Here is a 24101-nt window from a genome sequence, read left to right as displayed (position 1 = left end):
AATTATTTAGTGAGTGTCAGTAGGGATCTAGTGATGTGCAAGAGAAATCTGTGGCCACAGAGTGAACGGGTGTAGAAAGCACTGAAGAGATTACAAATGGGGTATGAACGGTTTGCAACCTGATAGAATTTTTCTGTAGTCCTCTGAGAGCTCTAAAATACTTAGTGTCTCACAAAGGAATGGGAATGACATGTGGAGCTTGAGGGACTGGCTGGATTCCCTCTGTTTCCTTAGACAAAAACCAGTTGAATAAATCTGACATTTGTTTATAATCCAAATTTGTGTTTCAAATCCTTTTGCTTTTTCCTTAATCTAAAAATGCTTGAAAGAACTGACAGAAAAGAAAAAAACAAGTATTAATAGGGTTCTTGGCTCCTTCCACTACGTGAAGCTGCACATCCATATTTAATAGATAATTTGGGTTTGTTTGCATTCTGACCTTTGAATTTAGGAAACTCCTTTTTTATATCACAACAGCTGAAGTCAACAAGCCAGCCTGAATTCTGCATGAGCTACACTGCAATCTCCTTTATCAGTCAGTGACCAAAGGTTGCTGTTCTTCTCTTCCAGCACTCATGTATCACAGTAACCTCACATACGCAGGTGACAGAGCAGCTACTGGACATCAGCCTTCACAGTGTGCTGTACAAAGTCCTGCCTTGTTTACATTAGTCCATAAAAGCAGGTTTCCTACTGCACAAGAAAGAGAAAATTAAATGCATTATGTGAATTCCTGGCAGGATTTTTGCTGTGTATGTCAATTTGTCATTAAGAGTCACAAGTGTTGGATGATAAAGGAGATATCAACATTTTGGATAAAAAATAAAAATCTTACTATTTTATAAAGCAATTTAAGAAACAAAATCTCAAAATTATGCATGTTATGATGTATTAGAAATGTAGATTGGTTTCTTTCCTAGCACCTTAGCTGTGGAATTAAACACAATCACTGCAAACAGTGTATTGCACACAGCAAGATCTTCTAACATGTTTTTGTTGCTTGAAGATCAAGAGCCAGATTTTCCATCATGCCTGACACCTTTGGGCTTCCACTGTGTTTAGTAAAATAGCTACATACTGAGGCTCTGAAAAGTGAATTCACATTTCAAGTGCTATTTACAGCTGGTAATCCAACCATACAGAAACTGCTGCAGCAGTCCTGTTTGTAGTACAGCTACCACTTTCTGCATTTGGGCTTTTTTGAGCTTAGGCACGATTTCATTTTTATTAAGATACCTAAACTTTAAAAAAGCTGTTTTCTATTACTTGATTTGCACAGGAGATGAACCTTAGTAGCCCCCTGGACCTTCACGAAGATTCTAGATGTCTCAACTCATTTGAAAATCAGGCTGGGATACTATGAAATTTTTTATAATACATGACATTGGGGATCATTCCACTGACCACAGTGACCAAGATGGCCCCTTAGTTGTGTTCAGATCAGCAGAAGCCTGAAGTACACCAGCAGTCTGCAAAACTACTGTAACAATCTCTGTCAGGAAGGGCAGACCATGTGCTACAGTGAAGCAGAGACAGGGCTGGGCTGTGATCTTCCCACCACTACCACTGTCCTTTCTCTGCTGCAGCCATGGCAGTGTCTTGCTCTGTAGGTGTTTTTCATATTAGAAGAAAGCAAAAGGATATCCTGAAAAGAAAAAGTCATTCTCATCCCACTTTCTCAGTGCTGAAATAATTTGAACTACACTAGAGACTAAGAACAAATCGAGCATTAAACTATAAAAAGAGCCAGAGAAAGTTTCATTACTTTCTTTCTTTCATTACTGTAGAGAGTTTTATTTTCTCTGTTGCAAACGTTACTCTGAAAATGGTGCCTCCATGGAAGAGAAGCAGACTCTTCTGAAAGCACAGATAGCTGGGCACAGATGAGAAGTGTGATGGTTCACTGCAGCACAGAGATCTCTTAGGCTGATCTTTTTTTTCACTGTAAGTGGTTTGCCTTTATTTAAAAGTGCCTTAATTTCTCTGTTTCCTTGTCTATAAAATGGAGATACTGCCTTCCTGCGTGGGAGGAGGTTCCACTGGTAAAGCATTTTGAGATGATTAAATGGCCTGTGCTATGGAAATGTACATTATTATCATGTTGAGACTTGAAGGCACTGACCTTGACAAAAAGGTGAACGACAGCCTGCCTGCATGATCAAGCATCATTAGTGAAGCCAGCACTTCCCTTTCATGATGCTCAGCTGTAATATAATCATCTCTAATGTAGCTGTTAGAGGCACTTCCCAGCCTCACTGGGAGAACTTGCTTAGGAAGGTCTTTTCCATGGCATGCAATTACGAAATGAGAATGGGAGGGAGAGAACAGGATGAATGAAAACAAACATCATTCTAGGAACAACTGTTTGTGGTTAATACTTGACCATTACTTCTTGACAGGACTAATGTCTTTCTAATCACACTAATCCCTTCTGATAACTTTATCCATATCCATCTATTTCAAAGCAACATCCAGATGGCTTCTGGTGGAGAGGAAGACAAAATAAACATGCAGAATGGGGTCTTAGCAGCAGCTTCTTGTATTTTCCCTTTCTGGGGATATAGGGCTTGATCTTGAGACAGGACAAAAAATGTGCTTTTACCAGAAAGCAACAGAAAAACCTAGACAACTGCAGAGAAGATAGAAAGTTCTATTTTTATTTGTAACTAAAATACCTGATGTTTATCTGAGACAGCCAGAACAAGCCTAGAGGTGCTCAAAAGGGTTTAGCGACTTGTTTGCATGGGCATAATTAGATTTCCAAGATATTGGAAAGAATTCCCTTCTTTACATCAAAAATTCTGTATTAGTTTTGGGGGTTTTACACAGATTTCCTTCAAAGCAGACATGAAACTTAGTACTTGATTCTTTGGTTTGTACAATTACAAATACTTTAAACAATGTAGAAACTGACTTTACCTTTTTAATTAGTCACATATAATTCCTAAAATTGAAGATGTCTTCCCCTTCCCTTTAGGCTTGACAGGTCTTTTTCTATACAAGCTAAGAAATGGTCTCTGAACATTAAATTACAACTTGAGAGATTTTTTTCCCAGACTGATTAAAGGAGTGAGATGCACAGTAGTTATTTAGAAAAACTGCAGATTGTATTTTATTGTCTTAATCCTGTTTTATCCATTTGGCAATCATTAAAACATGTTATGGAAACTACACATGAATCATATGTGTGGGAGCTACTTAGCTGCACAGTATCTCAAATGATTTTAATCTATGAATCAAATATCTGCCCTCTTATTTCAAGGCCAACCAGATTCTGAGGTTTGACAAGAATTAAAGGTACACTGTTTTCCATTCCAGTGTGTTCCATGAGAGTGTAGTAGTGGAAGCCATGGGAATAGCTTTGTTCTGGCTTAGAAGAATCTTGGGAAACTCTTAAGGAAGTTTTTATGTAGCCAAGAATGTCTGATGAAAATTAGACTTAAAGGGAAGCCCTGAGCATGACACAGTGATCTTAGTTTAAATTAGCTGGAAGCTTATTCCTCCTGGCCTTCCTGCTCCCTAGGAAGTAAGAAGAGTACTTTTTCTTGTCATCCTTTGGCTACATTGTGTGAATGTTAGAACTCTAGAGATCAACAGTAAAAAGCTCCTGTGATGTATTGTGTATTACTTGCTTTGTACAATAACTGTGATAACCAGTATGTCTATTAATCTTTGTGTCTTTTGTCCTGTTCCTTCTGACATCAAACTTATGCAGTGAAACAAAAACTAGTGAATGAGTGATTACTGTCTCGTTCTAGTTGCAGGCATTTCTTTCTGAAATGATTCTGAGCTACTGCCTAAAATGACATGACCAATGAAACTCCCCAGTCTTTGGAGAACTGGTTCCAGTGGTCCCTTCCTAAAACTGAGCACTGCAGGCCATGGAGAATATAGGGCTTTATCTGAGCCCAGACCTCTGTTCATGCTTCTGTCACATCACAGTTACCCCACTGCACCTTCATAATTAATTACTTTTGAGGACTTTCTTATCACAGCATGAACTGAGCATGACTTTATCTGGTGACAGGATAATCTCATTACAGATGATGATCTTTAGTTAATGAATATCCCCAAGACATAGAAATCTCATTATTAGCCCCCTCAGGATTTGTCACCTATGAGCCAAGGTGAGATTAGATTCCAGGTGAACAACATCCTCCCAAATCCTAAGGCCCTGCATCTTGAGGCTGAGGTAACAACCCTAAAGTCACCTGAACCACTGGACATATTTAATTAGGATTTTTCTCCCTAAGTACTTCAGGAAATACTTCTCAGGTGAGTGGTCAAGACAAGTCCTCATCCCTCTGTTGTTCTGTAGAACAAATGCGGCACAGAGGCATCAAGGACAACAGGAACAGTGTGGCTTCACCACACTGACAGTGGCTCCAGGGCAGTACCAGGGAGGGAAGTGAACTCTCTGTCTCCTTGGTAGTGCCCTATCCATCTCCTTTGCAGTGCCCTCTCGAAGGAATTGCTCTGCCTACAAGTTACAGCTCTGCTGTTCAACAGTCAGGCCTTCACACCACTGGTATCATTGCCGTGCATATATAAAAAACCCTGAAAATTGTTACCATGAAAAACATCCAGCTAGTTAAAAATCAACCTGATTTTAATTTTTCTTTCTTTTTTTTCTTCCCCCTTGGGAATGTGGGGGTGGAACAGTGCTGTAGTCTAGTACAATAGAGGTATCCACTCTCTGCAGCAATGAGCTGTCAAACTGGCTCAGTGTCCTGTGGAACCTCAGCCTGAGAGAAGAGTTCAGTCCTAGAAATCTAATAGCAACATAGGGGTTTTTTAACAGAAAACTGTCACATTAATTTGAGATAAAAGTATTTATCTTACCTGTTTTATAAAAAATATGTTTTAGAATATCTACTCTTCTGCATGGACTCATCCAAGGGAAATGTCAAGAAACAAAGTAGCATTCCTGCTACTATATTTTCAATATGCAGTGCTGTGTTTGTACACAGTGCTTTGCAGACACACAGAAAGGTGGGATTTTTATCAAATCCAATGATAAATAAGAGCAAAGAACAATGGTTATATGAGTGAGTTACTCAGATGCTCATTTTCTAAATTATCCAAACTCCAGTACAGCCTTGCTCCTATAGTGTTAACAAAACCCTGCTAGATGAGAGATTGGCAATGCAGAAAAGCAATACATTTTCTTAATTAATCTAGTGGATAGCAGGAACCTGAACACTAAATCCACCCATTTGATTTCATTAAATCTACTATAAAGGTTAAGCTGCACTTTAGCATTGGCTCTAGACAACCTCTCTCAGCAGAGTAAGGTTAAGGAGATCTCTTTCAAGGAGGTGCAGCTTAGAAAATGTTTATGAGAACAAGCCTGATAAACAGGTCTGTTTTGATGAGAAAGCTGGACACACCAAATAGTAAATGTGGTATTTTATCAGGTACTTTTCCTGAGATGCATGCTTTGGAGAGTTCACAGAGAATTATCCAAAGTTAAATCTCAGTTTAAAGTCCTGAACAACACTGCTGTCAGGGGAAAGCCAAATATCAGACTCGGTTTGCTTGGAAACTGCATCACGGTCTATGTCAGAGCAGCCTGAAGCAACTTCAGGAGCCAAAGAATGCCCTGTCTTATTTGGCTGTAAAAGAGGGTCAGTGGGAGCTAGATCCCATGGTAGAGAGTTGTATGGCTTGGCACTGGGGAACTGTACAAGCAAGAGGATGGACACTGCTCATGCTCTGGCAGTGCTGGACAGGGAGCTGAAGAGGAAAGATCCTGATGGGTCCCTTCCAACTCAGCATATTCTATGATTGTATTACTCTATTATTCTCTGATTCTATGAAAAGGCTGAAGTGATCACAGCATGTTCTTTGCTCCCAACTGGGCAGCCACAGAGAGGTGTTACCTCTGCATCCCATCCACTGTTTTCACTGAGACTGGAAGCACACTGAATTACAGTCTGCTCCCAATGTGCCCCCTGGTAAAGCAAAAATAAATTGTGCTTTAAATTGATTTAGAAAAGAAAAAAAGTTACTCTTTTAGGTAAAGAAAGGAATATATGACAAAATTGCCCCTTAATGTTTTTAATTTCAAAATTGTGTCCCTATTTCACACGAGAAGGGGTGAGGGGGTTGATTAGATTTTCTTCAGAGGCCCATTCAAACCTGAATTATTCTACTATTCTGTAAATTATGTGTAGAGTTTCATACACAGAGTTTTAATAACTATTGCCACTGCTCCTGTGAACTGAGCCATCACATGTGTAACTTGTGTTAAACTGTCACTGGAATTTCAGGGAAGACTCAGTAGGATTCAGTCCCCACATGTGCAGCCTGAGCTTGCAAGTTCCTTCCAGTAACCAGGATTTGACCTGGCAATTGGAAAACACCTCTTCAGACACAGAGACTATAGCTTTAGTGTTACTGGCAAGCTTATAAAAACACTGACATGTAGAACGAGCTGTAAGAGAAGCAGGCAGACTGGAATAATTCAGAAATTAGGCCTACAGCTGCCTTAACATAATGCAAAAGATACAATTTGTGTTGTGTTTTCTTCCCACAGCTTGATGTCTGGGCTTGCAGCCCTGGATGCCAAGACTTCCAGTCGCTTGGGAATCATAACTGTCACTTACTACCTGTGGACAACGTTTGTAGCTGTGATTGTGGGAATAATTATGGTCTCCATTATCCACCCTGGTGGAGCAGCACAGAAGGAGAGCACTGAGGAGGGTGGAAAGCCCATCATGAGCTCTGCAGATGCACTGCTGGACTTAATCCGGTAATGACATTCATTCTTTCTGCTTTCTGAACGCAGCGTTTTGTACAGAAGTGTGTGAGGAACTGTGGCCTGAGCCTAAGTTCTGAATCTAAGGATATATGTTGTGTTTAAATTGAGAAAAAAGTAAATTTCAGAAGATGATTTTCAAATTATCGGATGTTTATATTGACAGTTTCTAGTAAAATTTAAATGAATGGCCACCAACTAACAACAATGGAGCAGGTCTTTTATATCCCACAGAATTCCATGTAGCCTGTGGACCTCACCATCAAATCCATTATTAAGGTCAAGGGAGTATTAAAATGTGATGTTAATTTAAATAAGGGTATATGGTTGCAATAGGCAAAACCTTAAATAAAGGGATGAAATACACATTCTTCAGAAAATAATTCTTAAAAGTGCTGTTAGTACTGTTCATACCAATTTGCAGATAAAGGACATGGTTAGAAAGACCAATATTGTGTATTTTTTATTCTGCTTTATGGCTTTTCCTTATTTGTTTTACTTTGTTTGGCAAAAGACACAGCTGTTCTTTTAGAGCAGCATTAGGGCACTGCTGGAATTTGACAGCCCTGCCTGGAATCCCTCTCTGTCCCAGCATTTCAGGTGCTAGTGGGATTAGTTTCTTGACTGAACATATTCTGTGCCTCGGATTTATTTTGCTCAAGCAGAAAGACCAAGTTTTGCCTTTGTTTGGTAGTTCCTCAAGTTGCTGATCTCATACTACACCAGGCAAGGGCTTTCAGGCCAAATGTGTATCTGTACCACAAAGAATTCTCTTTGGAGTTCAACTTACTGAAATCAAAAACATTGCACAGTTTGTCTTTCAAAAACCCAAATTCCTGACCCTGACAGCATGTCAGCACACAAAGAACTTCAATTAGACTTATTTGGACTTGAAATCAGAAGGAACTGGGAGGAGAAGCTTACAAAAAATCTTTTTTTTCTCCTCCACGTTGTGTTTAGCCAGGTCACCTGTATTTCATCAATGTGTTTGTGAGAATGGGCCAAATTATTTTAGTCATGGAGCAGCAGCAGAGAACACTCTCTTTTGTAGCTTTTCACAAAACCACTGTCTTCATGTGCATTGGGAAGATACTCATCTGTATCTGCCCAGTGACTTTGCCATGATGTATGGATGTGCAGTGGAATTCCCATATCCATTTGTGACATCAGGTCAAGTCACATTATTCTGTTCCTGCTGCACAAAGGACTGTAATTCCTACACCAAGAGTGAATTACAGAAGCTTTGAATCCCTCAGTATGACAGAGTAAGAAAGAAAGAGAATAAGAAGTAAAAGAGAATCTAAGAAAAATATGACCTTAATGATTGTCTTCATAGTGGCAGGGTTTGGAAACCATTTCTAGCGTGCTGAGCTGCTTCTAAGGCCTCAGTCTTAGACAAGTAAAGGCACAGTGGGACATGGGATGCAGTGTTACACCCAAACTGACCTTACAGCTCTGTCTGGGAAGAGTCTCCCTCACTACAGGTTCCCATCCCTTTTCTTACAGAAGCCTAGGTGCCTTTAGAGGCTCAGAGTAAGCTTGTCATGGAGATGAGTCAGATGGAAAGTAAATTGGGGTTTAAAATCAAAATTCAGTTCTGTACTATTGTGTTTGCATAAAATGACAGAACGTGTGACTGGAACCCAAGATCTGAGTTACAATCTCATCTCTTCACCTCTGTCTGGCTACTCCCTGTACACCAGGGGTGTCATGGTGAGGTTTGGGAACACTTTATTCCACTGAGCCTCACTGCAGGTAAAAAACCATGTCCTGAACTAAACATCTGCAAGTATCTTCTGTAATTTCACTTTCCACAAATATTTACCAGAGCAAGTCATAATAGCTTGTGTGCACATTTCAGGTATTCAAGTTTCCAAACAGCCATGTGCTTCTAGTCTGCAAAACCTTACATTCTTCACTGGTTTGGGCAGGTGTCAACAATGACAAGATCAACAAGCCCTTGTCATTGCCAAAGGTTAAAAAGAGAGAATAAAGCTCAGTCTCCTTTTGCTGTGCTAAGCAGCATGCACAGCTGCAATCTTTCTACCCCAAGAGCACAAATGGATGGGTTTTATTCCTCTGCTACAGAAATAACTGCACTTACTAAATAAATAAATAAATAATAACAACAAAACTGTGGGGAATGGGCTTTCAGCCTAGGCAAACACTGTGGGTGAAATTCTGGCTCTGCTGCAGTCAGTTGCAAGACTCTTAAATATCTGTGTGGAAGTCTGGATTAAATGTAATGATGTACCCGCTGGTTTGAGCTAGCAAAGCTGATCCTTTAGCTCAATGATAAATCACTTCCATTCACAGCTGGAGACCATCTTTTACGGCCCAGATTGGCTTATCTTCTCAATTCATTAATTTCCTCTCCATTTATCAATTGCATATGTGCCCAGAAGTTTACACAGGAAACATCTGGTATTCTGCAAATGAAGAATGCTAAATGTACAAGTGGAGAGATGATATATGTGACATTATTGTCAGGTTTATTTTGAAAGCATAAATTTTGGCATGGTGATACATGTATTCAGCCTCATTGATTCCAGATTTGAAGCCACTTTGAAATGATGAAAAACCTTATTATTTCTTGTGATGTTATATATGACATTGTCAAGTCTAGAATCTTTGGCAGGAAGGATGTTGCTAGAAATTTAATGTCTTGAATTTTTGTGTGAGGTTTTTGCTTTTAGAAGTGGTTTTAATTAGAAATTACAGAATGTACTGAATCAGCAAGAAATGAAACCAAAAACTATTGCAGACCCTTGTGGTTATTCTAAACACTTGCAATGCTAATCAATAACCCCATTATTATTATTATTATTTTGCATTATTTCGTAGATGGTATTTCCCCTGTATATTTGTCTGCTACGTAAAAAAAACCCCAACCAACCAACCAAAAAAGCCCAAACAGCAATGACTTGATGAGAAGATAACAGTGACACTGTGCGGCATAATTCTGAAATGGCTCTAAACCTCACATCAGCCAGGAAATCCATAATCTCATCAACATTCTGAATTTCATGCCTCAAAAATTGCATCCACAGTTCAAACCTTTTTTTTTTTTTTTTTTTTTTTGCCACTCTAAACAGCAGTACTTGAAAGAATTAATTCCTTTCTAAAGAGAACCCCAGGAGATTGGGGACAAGAATGTTCTGCTGCCTGGGGAAGATGCCCATTTAACCAGGTGGTTCCTGTGCAGGAACCTCCCTTTGCATAACCTACCCCTCTCTATTGGATCTGAACTAAGGACAAGTTCAGGAGGCAGCTGTGAGTCTGAAGCTGTGCAGGAGATGCTGTTCTGAAGATGCTTCTCTCTTTAGCCACCACTTTATTGCTGCATTGAGAGAAATGTACAAAGATGCCCTCATTTTACTCAAGGTTTCTGCTGCAAGCACTGCAAGGCCTATGAAAGGATATTTTCTTCCATTTAAAGCTCTATATAATCCTCAGGCTAAGGATAATGTTGTATTTAAGCACCTGGTGCTTTATGAGTTTTTATGGATTCATTCTCATGATGTGCAGTACTTCTGTGAGGTAGGCAAGGACCATTTTTCTTTCTTACAGCTAGAGAACCAAAACACATGGAAAAGAAATTACCTCACTGGGGGTTGTTCAGAAAATTCTGTGGGGCCAGAAACATATTCCCAGCTCATACAAGACCTGGTAGGGTTCTTGTTCTACGAAAGTGGCTTTGGAGTACCTTAACAGCAAGAGCAATGAATCAATGAACACCTTCGCCTTCTTCTTCCTGTGGGAATTACTGAAATTAACTTAATACTTTGTCCCCAAAAATAAGACTGACATTTTAGTAGCCTGTTATGAGTTAAGAAATTAAGAAAGGCAAGATACCATTTTTTTTAAGTAATTCAAATTTTGAGTGCTTTATTCAAAAGGACCGAAGGGACATATTTACAGGAGTAGTGTTCAGTTTAAAATATTAGGTTTGTTTAATTTTGTAGCCTAAGCACCTGACTAGGAGAATAGAAAATGCCTATAATTTGGGGACAAACATTTGCAAAACTAGTTTTGTCAGCCAGCACCACACTTTTGACATTAGCAGTTAATATTTCCACTACATCTGTTACCTTTGATTTAGAAGGGGAAATTCTGCTGCGACTGAAATCATGCCGCCTGCATTTGTCACCAAGAGAAATGAAATTTGGCTTATGAGATAAAACAAACAAGCAAACACCATAAACATTCACATGAGGAAACAAGTCCCAGCCAAACTGGGTTTCCCCTCCTGTTTTATATCAGCCTGACTGCAGATCTGGGCACCAGCAGGTGCAGGGTCCATATACATTGTTAGTTTTTCTCAGGCCTAGCAAGACAGCGTGGCATCATAAACTTACTCAGCTCAAAGCCCCAAATAAACCTATTCAGTGAATGCAGACAGGATCAAATTACACCTTGACCCATGACAAATAAATTTGTACATTTCTGAAGTTTACTGGAAGGAGAAATCAGAGCATTTTACCACTGACTATTCAGGATTGCATCCAATTTAATAGCAGGTACCCTGAAAACCAATTTGGCTTAACCAAGAGAGGCTTTATTTTTATACCATTAAGAGTTAGAAGAGGATATAAACACTGTAGAGGATTTATGTTTTCATGGGAATCCTGAGCACTCTTTAAAATCACTTCCTTTCCCTTTTTTCAAGCTAAGGTCTACATTCTATATTATTGAAATTGTGTTTCTTGAAAATAGGGCAGGAAAAAAACAGTAGCTATTGTAGTTTGGAAAAAGTCCAGGCTGTGCAGAATCAGAAATCACATCTTTAAAAGTTTACAACTGAAGCCTGAATTGTATGTAGACACAGTAAGATATTTAAGGGTGCACTAAATGATCCATTATGATGCACTAAACTATGAAAGAACTTTTAAAAATAACTATGCTGTACATTAATGTGTTTTTTGCCAAAAGCCACTGCATACTATGATGGAAATATTTATCTGTCCCCTATGGCAAAGTACCATTTTTACTCATTTCAGATTGCCAGTGTTCTTTTATCTCACAAAACCAACTTGGTACCAGAACTGTTCTGCACTGGGACCAGGTCTTCGCTTCAGGTTATTTTTTAAGAGTTCAATCTTCACAGGAGCCCTAACCTTAAGTATTTACAAAGGACTCTGAAGCCTGTAAATGTGTGGTCCCTATTTGGCACAAAAGGAACCCAACATGGAAAAAAGATAATTCTGTGATGAAAACGACCCCGAGGAGATGGACTACATAGCAAAATCTGCTCTCTGGTCAGGAGGTAGTCACAGAGGGGGAGGTGCACGAGGCCAGGAATTAAAACTGCACTAGGAAAGTTTAGAACTTGCAGGGGAATATGTTGTCCATCCTCCTGACAATTGGTCTGGACATCTTCCATAAACATACACTTTTTATGGAATAACTTGCCTTGCTGGAACCACAGTGGAAATACATTGGGCCTGTCATGTTACCTTTGATATAATTCAGCCTTTTCAAGATGCTTAAAGCTGTGATGTACACAAGCACAAGTAATTGTGCTTCCACTCTCAGAAAGCCATAGCCCTGTTAGGGCTGTGTCAGGACCTTTTCTTTCAGAGGAAGCAGGGTAAGAAAGTTCAGATCCCTTACTGGAACTGAAACACCATGCAGCCCTCAGGACAGATAAAAAGTCCACATTTGACAAAATGATTCCACAGTATGGGTTCTGCTCTGATCTTTGAAAAATGTTAAGCAAGACAAAATAACTTAGACCCGATTAGTGATTTTTGCATTCCCTAAGTACTTTTTATCCCAATAATGAGGATTTTAGGGCCTCATTAATTCTGCAAAAGCCTTCTTGGGTAGTTTTAGCTGGAGGTAGTATGATTGGTACTGAGTAATAAGGCACTGGAGGTGACTACTGATGTGCAAGATGGTTTCTCACGTGGCCCCTGCTATAGGTTGTTTGTTTGGTCTTCCTGGGTTAAGTTTTGCCTTTGCTTTCAGCTGTGCAAACCCTGCTGGAGCCCCCTGACACCAGCAGGAAGATATTTCAAATGTATGGCTAAGGACAGGATTTGTTGCTCATATGTAACAGTAGTGAGGAGCCTACACAGCTGATGATGAATTCATGCAGAGGACATAAAAAGTGAACAAATTCTTGAGATTAAGGTAATGTCACTGAGAATGACCTCAGCCTATAGTAAATAGGAGCTACGGTGCTGTTCATTCTTGGAAAAACTTGGAAACTTTACAGTTCTCGTGTCAAGCTTTTCAGGCTCTGTTTTTGCTGTCTGTACCCTTGCCATATAGAGTGACAGGGTAAGGTCTCAAATACTTAAATATTAGAATCCTGTCAAATTCCCAGCCTTAAAACAATGTTCTTGCAAGCTCAGCTACGCTAGCTCAAATTTGAGAGCAGAGTGACCAAAGCTGCTTTATGCCTAGTGCAAATATAGGCCAATAAATATTATGAGGACACATATGTAGCAAAACCCCCAGTCTGGTGGCTTTAATTCCACAGCGTGGGAGACTGCAGCCAGACTGTCTGGTGTAGCAGGGATTAGGTGCTGATAACATCAAAGTCTGAGAGCAAAACCAGATTGGGGCTGCAGAGCACAGAGTGTGCCAGAGGGAAGGGGTGTTCTGAGTCAAAGAAACAACATCTGCTGTACCTGTGGCTGTCCTGCACTAGAGCCGCTGGCCTCATTTCTGACTGAGAGGATCTGCAAAAGCTGAATGGTTTGAGTTAATGATGCTGTAGTCAGGACTCAGGATGAGTATTTCAGATATTCAGTAGCCTTACTGAAACCAGAATCTGACCTGTCATTTCTAACAGAAGTTATCCAGGAGATGTCAAACGAGCTGTCCCAGTAGCTGCAGGCTCATGTTCTCTGGACAGTTCAGTTAACAGCATCACAGCGACACAGTTTAACAGCACTGCTCTTTGTGTCACTACTGTGGTTCTCAGAGCCAACCACCTTTTGAAGAGACAAGAGGGCTCCCACATCCTGGGGGCAGAATGGCTTCCTAACACAATTCAGCTTCCTATAGCAGCTGAAATTAGGGGAGAAAAAACAATCAACTGTGTTAATTCATAGGTCAGTTGCTGGGAGACAATGGGGAAGGGAAGAGGACCTTCCACTTTTGGCAAGATGCTAATTTGTCCTGTGTCTAAGGGGAAGCTGCACCCTCACACCTGCTGCTCAGACCAGGTGCTGCTTGCACTTGATACAAATCTTTAGGATTTTCTCAAAATCCATGACTACCAAATTACAGAACACATGTTGCCGTAGTTGTCTTGTATTACATATACATACATGTTCCTAACTCATACATCTGAATCCTCTTATCCCATGCAGAATTAGGGAAGGGCTCCAAAATTTGCTTGTAGAATGCAGCAGCCTGTGCATCACAGCACATAGTCAAAGATGGTGATTAGTAGGTCACCTGTGTGTAGGTGCTGCTGTCACAGCAAATGCAGGCCAGGCCCGCTGTGCCAGCTGGGGCTCAGTAGCTCAGGTCTGTTAGAAAGTTTATCGAGCTGATATTGAAGTTTCGTGCACATTCACCATTTTAGCCTCAGCTGAATACTCCTGCTCTATCTGGCAGAGTTCCTGAGGCAGACAACGCTCTGGGAAACGTTATTCCTCAGGGCAGGCAGTATTTAGCGTTAATTTTTTATGTAACAAAGAAAGCCTACGTCTCAATTTCTGTTTTACAACTATATCCTTGTCTCAGACATAAATTTATGTATGTTTTAAACCAGACTCAGTCACTGTTATGCAGTAGATTTATTTCCCTACTCTTCTGTGAAATTATTTCTGCTAGGAATGCTGAACTGCGCCACTGAGGTTAGAGACAATATTGCTTGTGCTAGAGAAATGAATCCCAGCTCACGTTAAGTTTCCTGCACTATTATTTTGTGACCTGTGTCTTACAAGCAATCTGAAAGCAATGATGGAACTTGAGAAGTATTTTATCTGCTTGGCTCTCTTAACTGAACAAACACAACAGTATTTATAGGTGCTGACAGCAATGATGAGCTCAGTTTGAATCACTGCTTCGTAAGTGCTGGCAGTGTCTTTAATTCATGTACATCAGTGATAAACACAGGGCCTGTTCTGAGTAGAGACACAGCCTCGCTTTATGATCCTGGCACCAGAGCCATGTGGGTACATCTGGATCTCATCCACAGCTGCAGTAAAGCTCGTAGAGATCCACAGGGGGCAATCTGGGTGCTTGGAACAGAGATGGGCAGAGATGGACAGGCTACAACACCCTGCCATTAATTTTGTTGTACATTTGGGCAAACGCACATGTCTGGATTTTGAGCCAGACTGAGCTCCCTCTCCATAGCATTCCCCAGGGCTCAGGCTTGGTGGGCAGGAGGTCCAAAGGGGGCCTGCCCCAAGGCACCTGTGAGGATCCAGCCAGCCCTCCCCATCCCGGTTCCATACTAAAAAGTCAAATCCTCTCACTTCAGTCTCTTGTTCTGAACCACTCCCAGGAGATCCTTGCTTTCTAAACATCCAGCTCATGGCTGGAAATATCAATGTGTAGCAGAACATACCCCTCAAGCAAAAAGTGCTTCTGAAAGAGGCCTGACAGAACCCAGAAACCCTCCCAGTCACCTCCCATCTCTAGGAGTTTGATTCTTTCTTCTCATTATTTGTTTTTAGTCCATTAAAGTTCTCATCCACCAATTGCTCTCTTAAATGTTTTTAATTAACAAAAGTTAATTTTGGCTAATACTGGATTTTCTCAATCCAAGTAAACCAGCTTAAAATAAAAAATAAGCCGAGGCTCTGGCAAACACATTCAGGTCAGCCTTTCACCGGATAAATTGTGTAACTTTGGTGAGGCTAGTCTCAAAGACTGGATCACAGTGCATAATGTATTAAAAAATACTGGGAGAATTCCAGCATCTAGTATTAAGTGGGTAGTTGTAATTCCTGCAGGATAAAGAATGATAAAGAAACAAAATGCTTTAATCCTCTACCAATTTGTCTAATATTTAATCTAGCTACTAACCATATGATATTTCCTTTCTCGAGCAGTCTTAATTGTTCTTAATTCTACTAATTAGGACTATGAGGGAGAAAGTGGAAATCATCAGCAATTTAAAAAGCTGTGTAAAGCCACAGCTCATACGTAAGGTGCATATTCAGAGCTGTGCTGGAATCTCCATGTGGATCTGTGCTTTCAGAATATTTCCCATTCACACAGCAGGTCAGAGCACAACTGAGCACTCCTGTAGCACCTTTCAGCCCAGCATCTCAAATCACAAAACAAAGACAATTTAATATTAATAAAGCCTTGAACAACCTGGAAGCAGAATTACCTTATGAGGCATAATAAAGTAGTAACCATCTTTACTCTCCAGTGCTTCCCCCTCCTATAAACATCCTCTCCATCTTCCCAGGCCCAGCTCCATCCAGCTGTTCCTCAGTTAGTTCCTCATGTCAGCCAAGCCCCAGGGCTCAGGCAGAAAGTTGTGCCTGCACCTGATAGGGGAAGGATGCACAGCTGTCTCTTGTCTGTATCTTGCTTTGGCTACACATTTGACATTTGAACCAGAGAATCTGCAGCTTTGTGGACAGTTTGCAGAGACAACCTGATGCCTTTATGAGACTTGCCTGCTCTCAAGCAGCAGGCCAACAAACCCCTCTCATGTTCAGTCTTCCATTTCAATCATTACACAGTACTACTATCATTTAATTAAAATTTTTCACACACAGTTCTCTCTAAAAACTGTAATTAATTACCTCTTTGTAGCAATTGCTCTTTGTGCTTGATGCTACTGATGCAGAATCTACCTCATACTTTTAAGTGTGACCATCATGTCATATTGTGATCACTTAAAATAGAAAAAAAATCGTGTTTTCTAAGCCAGTGCTGCACAGTGACTCCCTCAGCAGCAAGTATATGCTGCTGCAGCGAGGAAAGCAGCTCTGAACAATGTCTCTGTTCAGCATGTATTTAACTGTCCATGCACACAGAAATTCTCTTTCAAATGAGAATAGGCTTTTCACATGTATTTAAGTGTTAACCTGTCTTGGGGTTTAAGCAGGACTTTGAATTAAAAGTCATTTTGTTGGAGAATTCAGGAGTTTCTCTTTGCATAAATATATGTATATGAAAGGAGATAATTGGGTCATAGACTCTAACTGTCTTCTGCCCCAAGGTTCAGAAGCTTAGGGTTGAAAATAAATCACTCCTGAAAATGATCCTATTAGAATCACCACACAAATCTTGATTCCCAAATGCTGCATAGAAATGTATGACTTTTTAGCTATTTTTTCCCAGTAATACTATGATTCCTCTTTGAAGCCTGTAGAGGGTGTGCTCTCCATTTCAAAGTAGGATTTAATGTCTTTCTGCAAAGCAGTATCTAGCTCAAACTGAAGCTATAAATTAGCTCCAGGTATAATTGTGTGAAATGTTACAGACTGAGATACACAGCAAGTCATAAAAGGTGACAAAAAGAGTCCCTTTTGGAATAAAAAATCTATTGGTTTCCCTGCAATCTCCGTGTTTGGTCATTGTCTTCCTCTGTAGCTCAGCTGTGAGCAAAGATGAAGCCATTGGCTTCATTCAGGTTCTTGTTCTGAAGCCTCAGAACTGTATCAAAATAAAATCTAGCACAGACCGTACAGCTCTAACCTCAACTCTTTTAATCAGAAATGAGATCCTCTTTTTGGAAAGCAAATTGTTCTTGACCAAACCACTGCAAAGTCTACATCACTTGCAATTTTAGTGATGAAAATATATCGGGGGTACTACAGTTTATGAATTAGCACAGGGTACTTAGAAGTCCCACAGTAGATTACAGCACCCAGGGGTCTCAGGAATACATCCCTGACTGTCTTGAACAGCTCATTATCTAAGTAGGGAAGACAAAATATGGAATAAAAGAACATTCATCCCCTCAGTCAACAGATGGGGAAGGGAATCACAGCAATTATGTCGCCCCAGTTACAACGTGGAGACTGTGGCAGAGCCAAAATCTGCAGCCAGAGCTCCTGGGTCTCACCTCAGGTGTTTGGAAGCAAGTCCCAAAACTTCAGTTCCAAGGAGCTGTCTCTCTGTTGAGCCGTGCTCAGCCAGGCACAGCTGTATGGCAGAGTGGGAGAGAGTGGCATCCTCTGCACCTGCCCACCCCCTGCTCTCCAGGAGGGCATAGAACCGATTTATCATGGGAGACCCAACACACAGTAAAAAGAAGTTGGTTTCAGTTCCATAGAAATTATTCTTCTATTTGTTCATTTTTAGGAACATGTTTCCAGCCAATCTTGTTGAGGCCACATTCAAGCAGGTAAGTGGCTATGTTCCTTTTACTGATGAAAGACATAAGCCAGCATTATGTGAAACATGTTTCTTTGTAAAACACAACCCAGATACAGACATGGCATATGACTTCAGACACTGTTAGTACCTTCAGCATTTAGGAATTAATGAGTCCCATTCCATTAGCCTCAGCAGCCATGGTATCTGAAGACAAAACAGAGATAAAGTGCTCTCTAGTGTGACTAGAGAATAGATATGCACTCCTGTGTCAGCTCCACATCCACCTGAGGAGAGTTGGAATATGTTTAAGAGCACCCTGCAACACCACACAAAGGAAGAACAGAATACTATTTTCAGTTAAAGCAACAAAATAATGTACTGGGGAAGAATCTAATTACTCATTTTGGAATTTGGCGAGAAAAGCTCACCTAAAAGTTCTGAGTGAGCAAGAGGCATGGCTGTATTTATTTCACCTGGGGGAATATTTCATGGGAACCTCACAAAGAGAAGGGCACTCAGAACCTCTAGGGAGTCATTCCTAATTATGTCTTATAGGAAAGTAGCTCTGTCAGGAGGCAAAGTGTTTGCTGCACCAAACTCTGGTTTTGTTATGCTTTTCAAAAAATTCAACTGTTTTTACAGATTTTAGCAGACAGGGACAGGAGTGTTCGTTCTGTTTTTCATGCCTCTCCCTTCAACATGCAGCATTGTTGAAACAGAGCACTTAGGAGGTCTCATTAAACTATTAATTCCTGCTGGGAGATTGTAATAAAAACTACTTCGTTTTCTTTCAGTATCGCACCAGGAGTATTCCCATCATTAAATCTAACAAAGCATCATCTGAAAGCACTACTCGTCGCATTATAATATATGGAGTCCAGGATGAGAATGGATCTAATGTCCAGAATTTTGCCTTGGATATTACTCCCCCTCCTGAAGTGATTTACAAATCAGAGCCAGGCACTAGTGATGGCATGAATGTACTTGGGATTGTGATATTCTCTGCTACGATGGGTAGGTTTGAGACATGTTTGGTTTGTAATAATCCAAGTGTCCATTTAAGAGAAAAGGATTGGGGTTGGGTTGCTTGGTTTCTTGATTCAGCTTTTTTAACTGCTTCTATCTAAACTTTGTGGGGGAAAAGGCAAGACTGTTACAGAGCTGTTCTCCCACCCTTTTGAAGATAAATTTTGAAAATCCTTGATGACTTTTTTTCCATGGAGTTGTGTTTTCTGTGCATTCACTTGCAATCTTTTTCTTTTTTTTTTTTTGTCAATTATTTTGAGCTTTATTTAGGAATCATTTTTTGCTGCCTGTTAGACACACTAACACAGTGTGCTCAGAGGAGGGAGGAATCACCACCAGATCAGATCCATGGCCCCTCTACAAGTATTCCAACCCATATTGGTTTATGAGCTTTAGATCTGTGAATCTTCCTTTTTTGATTGAAACTTCTCGATTTTATTTTTCTATCCTGCAATGAAGATAGTTATATACCACCTAGTAGCTTGTCCCAGTAAGAGCTTCTGTCTGGCCTATTTATTTAGTTTAACTTGCTGGAGGAACTCATTGGTGCCATGTGTGTTATACTATGTTTGTGGATTTGTGGATTTGAAAGAAGAAATTTAAACAAACATTTCCTAGTTAATCATAAAGTTCTGATGATTTTTATAAGGAAATGCTGATCAAATTTTCCTAATGTTAATTTATTCTTGGAAGTTAATCTGGTCAGCAAAAGTAGTTCCATAAAACATCTTTGACTGTATTTATTATATTATGGTTCATACCAGCACAAGGGGTCAAGATTCAAACCTGGAATTAATGGATTTGTCTCTGTTTTATTAGTTTCTCCAGTGAGTGGCATTCCATGTACAACCTTGCTGGAAACTGGCTCTCTCCCAGTTTGTAGTATTTTACAGTCCATTTCCAAAGTAAAATGTGACTGCAAACACTATTCCAGTCAAAACGTACTGGATATGAATGAATTAATTACATGTACTTATTAGGACCAAGGGCAATTTTCTGCTTCTGAGAACAGAAGATTATTCATTGTCTTCCCAGAACTGAATGAATGACTTTTACCAAGCCCCTCAGAATTGCTGGCCTGGGGCTCAGGAGGTGGAAACTGAGAACTGATTTCTTCCTGGCTGATGTACAGAAAACAGTACCAGGACTGTCACCCACAGCGTGGCTGCTGGGTCACCTATGGCTGTATCAGCCACAAAAAAACCTGAGACACCAAACCCTAAATAACTGTGATCACCAGGGACTATTTCAGGCTTTTGTTTTGAACAAAGGATGCAGCCAAGCATTTATCACTGTCTTCAGCCTTCTGTACCACCCTGCCGCCCCCAAAATGGAAGCACTGAAACAGAAGACATATGGCCTCAAACCCTATGAAAGAAGAGTAGCCTTCCAAAGTTTTTATTTATTAAAATTGTAGAGACATTGGTGCTTTGCAACAGTTTTGCTGAGCTTTATTTGCTCAAAGGTCTTTCTACATCAGAGAAAAACAGCAGTAGGGTGGGTATGAGTTATTACAGGTTCCTTAAGGCACATCAACACCATTATGGCATAAAGGAACAATAATTAAATTTAGATTTGAGCTAATTGTCTTTCCATGAAGCAGAAGGCGAATTGCTTAGTATGCTCAGTCCAGGAATACATCCTGGGTGTCAACGACTGGACTTCTTTGCCAGGCATGCATTAGAGTGGGCAATATTGGACAGGCAGAGTGTAAAGCCTTCGTGCTGGCTCAGCTGGGAGTAGCTACACTGCCTCTCCTCACAGTGTGCAGGAGTTTCTGCTAGAGATGGTAACAGTGGCAAAGAACTTGAGACATTGGACCTTTTTTTCTTAGAGGAGCACAAGTTATTTATTCATTACAAGGAAAATGTTTGCATCAAAACGGACCTTGGTACATCAGGGCTGCAGACCGGAGGCCCCAGTCCTGCCCACTCCCCTGTCTGTCCCCACCAACACACACATGCCTAGGTAGGACAGTGTTTTAAGGAGAAAATTGCAGTTGTTCCTGCAAAATTAAAAAGAAGACATTTCATCTTTTTGGAATTATGCAGATTTAGAAGACAAGACTCTTGTGAAACAGCCACTGACCAGGCTAGAAGAGCTGAACTATAGTTAATGTCCTATTACCAAAGATGAGCAACATGCTTAATGAAAGTGTTGTCTTCTGACCTAGAAGTTATGGCTTAGATGAGTATTAACAGGCTCACAAACTGACATCTTGAGTGCACTGCTATTGTGAAATCCCTGGATAAGGCAGCTAAAAGCCTCCCTCCCTGCCTCAGCAGGGGATTGGCCCTGGAAGTGGTGCTGCCTGAGACGTGGCTCCAGCTGTGGGCTCCAGGAGCCCAGGCTCCTGCTAAAAGCAAGGACACTGCACATCCAGAGCAAGTGGCAGCATATATCCCACTGCCATCCCCTGCTTCCCCAGACAGCTCCCCTCAAAGTCAAAATCCCTGGGTACAGCCGGTTTTTGAAGTGCTTCCTTGAGCAATTGACTCAATCACTTTTAATCCTTTCAGGGAGGATAATTAGCTATAGGAAAATGTCATCTATTCATATGCATTAATGGAAATTAACACTGTCTGGAGAATATATGGTTAGGTGACACATCCCAGAGCTGTATACATTTCCTTTCTGAGCAATGGGGGCACATAAATGGGTTTTATTTGCTTTCTTCTTTACTGGTTAGTCTTTATAGCAATTTGGCCTTTCTCCCCATGAAACTGCATTTCCTTACCTTCCCCAAAACAGCAAAGCTTGACTGATTATAAAGGTTAATTATTATCATGTAGACAAGAAGCTACTAAAAATATGACAGAGACTTCATTACTAACTCCCCATTACCAGAACAAACCTCAAAACCTGGCTTTGCCTTCCAAGTTCTCGTGGGTGTTGCCCGGTTGTAGGCAGAAACAGTTTCCTTCACTAGAAAATTTTTCTCAGTTTGTCTTCCATGGATCACTCAGAGCAGGTAAATCCCTCCCAGGGCTCTATGACAGATGGTTAAGGACACAGGCTTGCTGCCAGGGGACTTTGAGTTACAGCAGGGAGGGAAAGCACTGGGGCTGTGTGTGAAGACCTGAGAAACTGAACCTGAATGCTTTGATTGCAGGCATAATGTTGGGAAGAATGGGGAACAGTGGCATCCCTTTGGTCAGCTTTTGCCAGTGTTTGAACGAATCTGTCATGAAGATAGTGGCAGTTGCTGTTTGGTAAGTAACTGTTTCAGTGAGAAAATCAATATTTTTTTTAAAAGAGTAAGAACATTTCAACAGAAGAAAATGCACAGAAATCTCACAAATTTATTTCCAGGGAAATAAACGAGGGTGAACAACTCTTAGTTTTGCAGGGCCTCAGCATTTGAGGATGCACACACATCTGTCCCTGGTCTGTACTACCCTGTTGGCAGGGACACCCTCTGTGTTGTTACTCCCAAATAACAGAACATGGTATAGCTGGGTGGGGTGTGCTGAATGCCTTAAGGGCACTACTAATCCCTGGGCATGCCAAGAGGGATTAGAGCCACCCATACCACACAAGGGAGAAGCATGATGGGATGCTCTAGCTGGTACTTCCATCACTTCTAGCACTGCTGCAGACCCAGCCAGACCTGCCAACACATCTGCCCAGAGGAACAGCAGGTGGCTGCCAACAAGAACCATCAGCTCTGCACCTTCTCTCCACTTCAGAATGTCCCTCACTGTGGCTCAGCCTGACATGGGGCAGGGAGCCACTACCAGCCTCTCTTTCCAGCTACATGGTCCAATCTGACTGAGTTGGGTCAGGGAATGATTGCTTGGTCGGATACCAAAGGAGGTCGTTTATTTCTGGAAAAATGAGGAAGTTGTGTAAAGTCTCTGGAGATGGCACAGCTGCAAGTGGAAGATGGTTGGATACCCCCAGATTTTCTAACTTTTTTTAAATCTAAAGCTTTTTGGCATCCATGGCTATGTATGTAGCTGTGCACAGAAGCACAACTGTTTTGATAAAGCACCTGTCCAGAGTGGATTCAGAAACTAACAATTCTTCTGCCTATTTATCTGCCCCAAATCAAACCCCCAGGCAGTCCAAGAGCATGTCTAACATATGTTGGTGTTCCTCCTCTGTCTTCCAAAGGCAATATAAACGTTTACTTAAGAGCTTCCAATGAAAATCCATGAACAGTTACAGGAGCACAAACACATGAGAGGAGTTTAAGATTTATTCCCCCTTTTCCCAGTAATTTACCTGCCTGAAGCTAAAAAGTCAGAGCTGCCTTCAGAACCAAAACATTTTAAAGTCGTTCCTTGCCAGCACCATAACCTCAGCCATGCTGAGGGGGACCCTGCAGAAAAAACTGTTCAGCCCAGTGCTCTGGGCACCCTCCTCTCGTGTGGAAACAGAACAGCCTAACACAGACAGTGCTGTTACTGCACTGCCTCTGGAAGGATCTGCCAGTTCTTACTGTGTGATGGGAGGGAGCTGTCTCCTAATAATGACTGTCTTTCTTTTTGCTCAGGTATTTTCCATTTGGAATTGTGTTCCTAATAGCTGGCAAAATCCTAGAAATGGATGACCCCTCGGCCATTGGGAAGAAGCTGGGTTTCTACGCCATTACGGTGGTGTGCGGCCTGGTGGTGCACGGGCTGTTTATTCTGCCAATGATGTACTTCTTCATCACCAAGAAGAATCCCATTGTCTTCATCAGAGGGATCCTTCAAGCCTTGCTCATTGCTCTGGCCACATCCTCCAGGTATTACAGAGTTTCTAGACAGATCCAATAAAATATTTGCTAGATCCTTACTACAGCTACCTCTTGGGAAGATCACACTATTGCTGTAGTGGAACAGATATTTCTGTATCTGAACAATGGTCTCTGTCCAATTCACTGGTATAAATTTAAAAAATGTGTGTCTCAACATTTGGAAGTTATGTGGGAGCCATTGGACAATGATTTTGTCACATTGTTTTCCCTTGGTTTAAAAAATATTGGACAAACCATTTTTTTTGTAGAGGACTAGAAAGGAAATAAGTTCTTTTTCCATATAAAAAATACTGTGTTTCTACAAAGTTAATGTATATG

At 40.8% G+C, this 24101-nt stretch overlaps 1 protein-coding gene across 1 annotated transcript in view; it reads left to right on the top strand.

Annotated features, from left to right (window-relative positions):
• SLC1A7 (solute carrier family 1 member 7) overlaps positions 1–24101 on the top strand; it is a gene marked incomplete at both ends in the record, with an annotated part of 50612 nt that overhangs the window by 10465 nt on the left and 16046 nt on the right. The window contains 5 exons of the mRNA XM_082286834.1: positions 6539–6754; positions 17999–18041; positions 18808–19027; positions 22152–22251; positions 23538–23771. Coding sequence (XP_082142960.1) covers positions 6539–6754; positions 17999–18041; positions 18808–19027; positions 22152–22251; positions 23538–23771 — 813 coding nt within the window. The remainder of the gene's footprint in view (positions 1–6538; positions 6755–17998; positions 18042–18807; positions 19028–22151; positions 22252–23537; positions 23772–24101) is intronic.

This window comes from Coloeus monedula, assembly GCF_965178545.1.
Source record: "Coloeus monedula genome assembly, chromosome: 9".
Lineage (NCBI taxonomy): Eukaryota > Metazoa > Chordata > Aves > Passeriformes > Corvidae > Coloeus > Coloeus monedula.
The sequence above is the reverse complement of the archived record's forward strand: the minus strand, read 5'-3'. Positions and strand labels throughout refer to the sequence as shown.